The 6,312-nt window shown below is 35.5% G+C and overlaps 1 protein-coding gene across 1 annotated transcript in view; it reads right to left on the minus strand.

Annotated features, from left to right (window-relative positions):
- RAPGEF2 (Rap guanine nucleotide exchange factor 2) overlaps positions 1-6,312 on the minus strand; it is a 149,052-nt gene that overhangs the window by 82,811 nt on the left and 59,929 nt on the right. The window contains exon 6 of the mRNA XM_085319887.1: positions 4,863-5,030. Coding sequence (XP_085176013.1) covers positions 4,863-5,030 — 168 coding nt within the window. The remainder of the gene's footprint in view (positions 1-4,862; positions 5,031-6,312) is intronic.

Consider the following 6,312-nt stretch of genomic DNA (forward strand, 5'->3'; position numbering starts at 1 on the left):
AATAAACTATGGAAAACAACAAGGCTATTGCAAATTCACATAGAAAATTTTTAAATTAATATGTTTTAATACTTAATGTAGAAATAAGACAAACAAGCTTTGTTTATTCTAAAAATTTTGCAGATACAGCAAAATAGTAAATTTGTTTTATAAACAGAACCATCTGAAGATAGATTTGTAATTTACAACCTTTAGATTCTCAGAAGACCAGGCAAATTCAAAAATACCAGGAAAAAAAAAAAGACTGCTTTGCCAATGCTCTGCAGTAGCTGTTAGTTACAGGACAGGATAGTAGTGGGAAAGAAGGTTCCTATAATTTGGTCCTGACTTGAAAAGAGCAGGTTCAAACACTTAAAGAAGTCACAAAAAAAGAACAGATCYACATACTTATTTATAGGAGACTCTAAGGCTGCAGAGGAGACAACTTGGCTGCCTTAGACACAATTCTATTTCCTGCCCTCATTCAAATTCTCAGTCACCTCATTCATAAAACCCAGAAGGACAATAGCTGTCTGCCTTTAATGCACTAGCACGAGCTCAGGACTATTCACAGTTGCTTTAGTATCTTACTCACAGGCCTACCTGCATCTCTAAAAACTCCTCAAGCTTGGTATTTTACCTTTAGCAAAGCAAAATCACACAGATTTGCAGACTGCAGGCTTTTACTRATCAAACGCACAGGATAGACAGATTACAACAAGCTAGGGAGTTACAAGTCACTGCTCTTAACTTTTATGCCCAGCCTAGACTTCTATGTTAAAATGACCTCTCTCTCTCTCTTCAATAAATATGGTATGTTTCTTTCTAGGAACACAGTGTTCCTTTAAATCAGTTCTCACCAGTTTTCAAGTGGAATGAGCCCTGAGTCCAGAATACCCATCCCTACTAAAATTACTGCTAAGAGTGATAATTAATGTATTACTCAATGATAGGAACCATATTGACATTTGAATCCTGTATTGCATCAATGCAACAGAGAAGGAGCTCTTAAAATGACCACATTTCCCGATAATAGTATCAGAAGAATAAAGCAAACAAAGTGATATTCGAAGGGRAGGAAGAATCTGAAGCAACAGTAAATAGTTTTCCAGAATACATGTATCAGCTCTATCACAAGAGATTTCTCAGTCTTAACAGGGGAGGCATCTAACAGTTTGATAAGACATACAAACATTCTTATTAAATGTTGTATTTGGCAGATGCTTAATATTTATGCAACTTGGCATTGATAAATACAGTGACAAATATAACTTAAGTTTAAAAGACGCTATTCAGATCTTCCAATCACTTTAATCACRCCTGAAATCTGATGCTGGTCAAAATTTTTGCATTCTATTTGTTTTGGTGCCAGTCCAGACACTCAACTTATTCAAGCGCACTGTTCTCACTGGTTTGACAAGCCTACATCTACTCCTGCAGCCCTTCAACTAATGGCCATGTTTCACCATACTTCAGTAGGAGTCTGCACCATGCAAGTTCCTCACAGTGAATCAGTAAGCAGCATCAGAATGGAAGACACACAAAAGACAAGTTTTGAGGTAAAGAAGTTTTGCATTGACTCTTTAGTGTTTATCTTGTCATAYTCCATTTTCTAGTGCCACGCAAATACTAAACAGCTAAATGGAGCCAATTTTCTGAACCAAAATCAAAGACTAAGTCCTCCATTTCACAGAAGTGATACTTGAGTACAACTCATCAAACACTAAGCATTTTATTTATACCCTTTTTGTCATCATTCTCTGTTGCAGTCTCTAAAACATGGGGCTCTGAGCAACCTCACTACAAAATTTAAAAAAGAAAAAAGTATCAAAGCAAAGGGTAGGAGACAATTTTAGTCATAACATTGTATCAATATTACAACATCACACTGAAAACCCACAAGTAAATTGYTAGTGGACCGTACACATTAAGTTACAATACCTGAGGTTTAGTGCATTCCTGAGAGCCAAAATGAAATGAGTGCCATATAGGAGGAAAGGAAAAGATGAACGTTATCAGACATGCCATAGTACATTCCAACACTACGAACATAATGTTAAAATTATGTTAGTGAGGGTCCACAGTCCCCTAGAAGTWGGCTTTATCATAGAATCATAGGATGGTAAGGTTGGAAGGGACCTCTGGAGATCACCTAGTCTAACCCTCAGCATAGCCCATACGGGGATTGAACCCATGACCTTGGCATTAGCAACACCATGCTCCAACCGAGCTATGCGCAGAAGGGCCACCCCACAACTGAACGCACTGCATTTCATTTTCAATTCTTGAAAAATATTGCAATACAGTTTCATTTAAGACTGCTTAATATTTTCTTCTACATTTTCAAAGAAAGATATAAAACTTTCTTCAGAAAATACTCAACCTTTCCAAAGAACAGCATTCTGAGATTACTGGAAATAAAGCATCAACAAAAATTCATACTACGTGGTAACTAAGGATTTGGGGTAAAACAACAAAAAAAGGGATAATTATACATTCTGTAAAGATTCTGAGTATGTTATCTATGAGGCCTCACTATTTGGAATCAAAATGTATCTAACACCTGAAGCAGAACTCATCCACAATGAAGAGCAAACAAACTAATTCATCATACTCATCTGAGTTCAATTTGCCTTTAACATGTTACTTGCTGCAATCTCTAAACATCTTCCTTTCTTAATGATTTTTTTTATAATTAATTTTTTCAAAATTCAGAAGAATTAAAGATGAGATCCTGAAAGATGCTGATCAACGGATGGGCAACAAGCCCTCAAGATTTATGCTCGTATATATTTTGAATTCCTATGAGTTTCAAAAACTAAAAAGATTTTCTTCAGCTGATTTTTCAAAAAAACTGAGATTTAAAAAGAAAAAAAGGAAAAGAGAGAGAGAGAGAGAGAGAGAGATCAAGGGACAAAAAGCAGGAAGGCCGCAAAGACAACATAACCTTTAACATGAATAATTGAAGCAACAGAAGTAATGTTGATAATAGAAACCAATGGGAGAACAATGTAAACAAGATCACCAAATACTGTAAAAAAGGAGGGAACAGGCCAAATGGAGAAAATCATTTTTTTATATATATATATATATATATATATATATATATACTGTAAAACTCACTTGAGGTTGTTCGACTTAATATTTTCTTTCAAAAAAAAGGGGGGGGGAAGTCAATCACATGTATCACAGTACACTTGAAAGCAACATTTGACAGTGATTATTTCAAATTTTACAGTTTATTTGGCAATCTCTTCAACTCAATATGAAATCTCTGTTGTAATGAATTTCCCAGCACACACCCCCCACACACATACACACAATCATTATGAACTCACACAACATAAGCACCATCGGCTTTCGATCTTAGTACCAGAGTTAAACTAGCAACAACTCATTATGTACACCTAAGGTGAAATTTATACAACAGGTCTGGACCTACTAATGCACTGTTTGTAATCTAAATATTGCCTTTCAGAGTAAGATAAAAATCACACTAGTACTGTTGCTAAGCACAATGTATGCACCTAAATAACACAAACAAAAAAAAAATAATTCTTCCTGTGCTTCTAATTCCTACAAACTACAATTATGCCACATTTTTATTTTTTCAAAAGCAGAACAGTAAAATGTTTCATCTACAAACCAAGTGAACTGGCTCAACTGAAACATCCATAATAAATTTGAAGGTAATTAAAACTGCACTGAAAATTAAACCATTAAAAGCTGTTGTATAAACAAAAAACATAAATTGCTGGCATAAAATGTAATTATTCAACTCATGAGGAAAAGCCTGTGCAATTAACAGGAAATGTAATCAAACATCTACACACTTACAGACACACATTGAATATACAGGGAACTGGCAAACAAATCAAGGAATAAGGATAAAGAAGGGGAAAAGGATAAAACTTACAACTCTGCATTAGATTACAGACAGCTTTTTAAAAAACACAAAAGCCCCAATCCTGCAAATTTATAAGCATGTGGCTTACATTATGCAAAATTCAGCCCAATGAACTCAATGAGATTAAACATGCATAAAGTTATTTCTGCCTACGTCTGTATGGTTCTTGCAGATTTGGGGGCTTAAACAGTCAAGTGAGAGCCAAAGACAAACAGCTTTTCCAGTATTTTGCTTACAGTAGAAATTAACACCAAAAGAAAGCATACTAATCTAATAGAGCTTCTTTCAATTTAAAGGTCACATAACAAAACAGTTTGTTGAATAAGTTTTAATGTTTAGTTAATTTCAACCCATGAGAGAGACTGTTAACTTACAATATGCCAGACTATCCTCTCTCTATATAAATCTATTTATATTATATACATATATGTATATTATATACATATATATTTATATATAAAGAACAAACTATTTAGTTCGCTGAAACTCAAATATATAAGGGAGACATCAGCAAAGGTTAATTTGACTTTAAGGTCCGGATTCCAAACAGAAACAACTGATCTAACCCAAGAATCTGGCCCACTGCAATGCAATATAGTCCTTTTTAGGCAACAGTTACCATGTACATGAATGAGTGCTTTACTAACTGACCTTTTAGCACTGTACATTAAAATATTTGTACTGTAATCTAATATTGAAAGGAATTTATCGTTTAGCTGTTTTCTTTCACAATTGCAAATCATGACTGGAACATTAAGGCATTACGTATGACATTCATGATCATAAATAAACATGCTTTCAAATCCCCATCTGAACAAGCTGCACTCCTATTCACATACCACTGGAGCCAAATTCACAGCATTTTAAGAGGAACTCCCTTATGGAATCTCACTTCTTTAAGGACACTGGCAAGTCTGGCCATTTTCAGTAGTTTCCCTGTTTATGTTTTTATAAACCACAAACACAGACAGCTTACCGTATGGTAACCTCTAGGCAGAGGTGGTTTCCCCACAGGATAAGGATCAACAGTATCAATAATTGTTTGCCGCTCCCCTTTTTGGTTGATTTTCCTAAATCTTCTTCGAGATTGCCTATGGGAAGCTTGGCGCTGAAAATACTCTTCATTTTCATCCATATAATCAACCTATAATAAAAGTAGTGAAGTGTCATTTCCCAAAAGAAATAAAAACATTACTGTATGTTAGCAACACTACTAAGCCTATTTCAAGAAAGAGTGGTTAGCTATGAATTTCCTATATTTTAGCAATACAGTGGAAAAAAAAAAAACACCCCACACTCATAAGGATGACCAAAAAAAGCAAACGTTGGTATGAACAGAATCAGTGAGTATAAACACTTCTTTCAGAAAAGATAAAGGAAAATGCTTTTTCCCTCTCAATTCTTACTCAGTTTATATTCTTATACAGAATACAAACAATTCACTACTCCATAAATTATAAAAAGGAAACTCTTATGGGAGAGTACTTGGTGGTTTTCCTGCTGACTTCCACTGTTCACTTGGGATTTTCCCCAACCAATCTGTGGGAAAGGCTTCACTCTTCAACAGGCAACACTATTTTATCATTTACTTCAAATATCTTAAGACCTAGAAGAAGGATTAGCAAGGACTACATCACTTCTAAATAACAGCTGAAAGAATAGAAAATAGATATTAGGAATATCCCAATCCGAAATCACTTTTCCCTGTTTCAGAGGCTTCAGTAAAGTCATAGTCCTAAATTCCTCMCAGCAGCACACTGCAAAGAAAACATTCACACCAAGAATTTTGRTTTTCCTGGAAGAGAACAATCTTTTTATAGTAATTCATACAGAAATTGTCTCTGGTGTGTTTGTTCTACTAATATAAACCACACTAACAGGAAAATGAGACTTTTCAGCATTGGCCATATATGGGGATTTGGTTAATTCACGTTCTCCAAACCCATTCCCCAGGGATAAACAACACTTCTGAAGATGCAACAAGCTCATCAGGCACCTAACAAGACTCCTCCCCATTTTTCAATAGGGAAAAGAAATGTTAGACAAGAATACTGTGCTTATTCTCTCAAGAGTTTGCAGCATASCTCCATCGTAAGTGTCATAGTCAGTCTATATCACTGAGTATCACTTTCAGGATGTGGGGATGACCACAGCTCCTGGCAAGGCTCTTAGYCCCCTTATCACAGAGCATCATTTTCACATCTGATGCAGTCATATTCACGTTACAGACGTTTCCCCTTCTCCTTCTGTCCCTCAGCCCCTTTCAGTCCTGACACTGGAAGTTACTGAGCCTGGCAAACTCTGGAGACAGAACTCCTCCTMTTCAAAGTACACTTATTCCTACCAAAACAGCTGGATTGAAGAGTACATCACATGTTTCGTTTCAACTTTTCTTCAACTCTGGAGATATTTTTCTGGACTCAAAA

This window comes from Rhea americana, unplaced genomic scaffold (genome assembly GCF_003343005.1).
Source record: "Rhea americana isolate MKP2758 unplaced genomic scaffold, rheAme1 scaffold_60, whole genome shotgun sequence".
NCBI lineage: Eukaryota > Metazoa > Chordata > Aves > Rheiformes > Rheidae > Rhea > Rhea americana.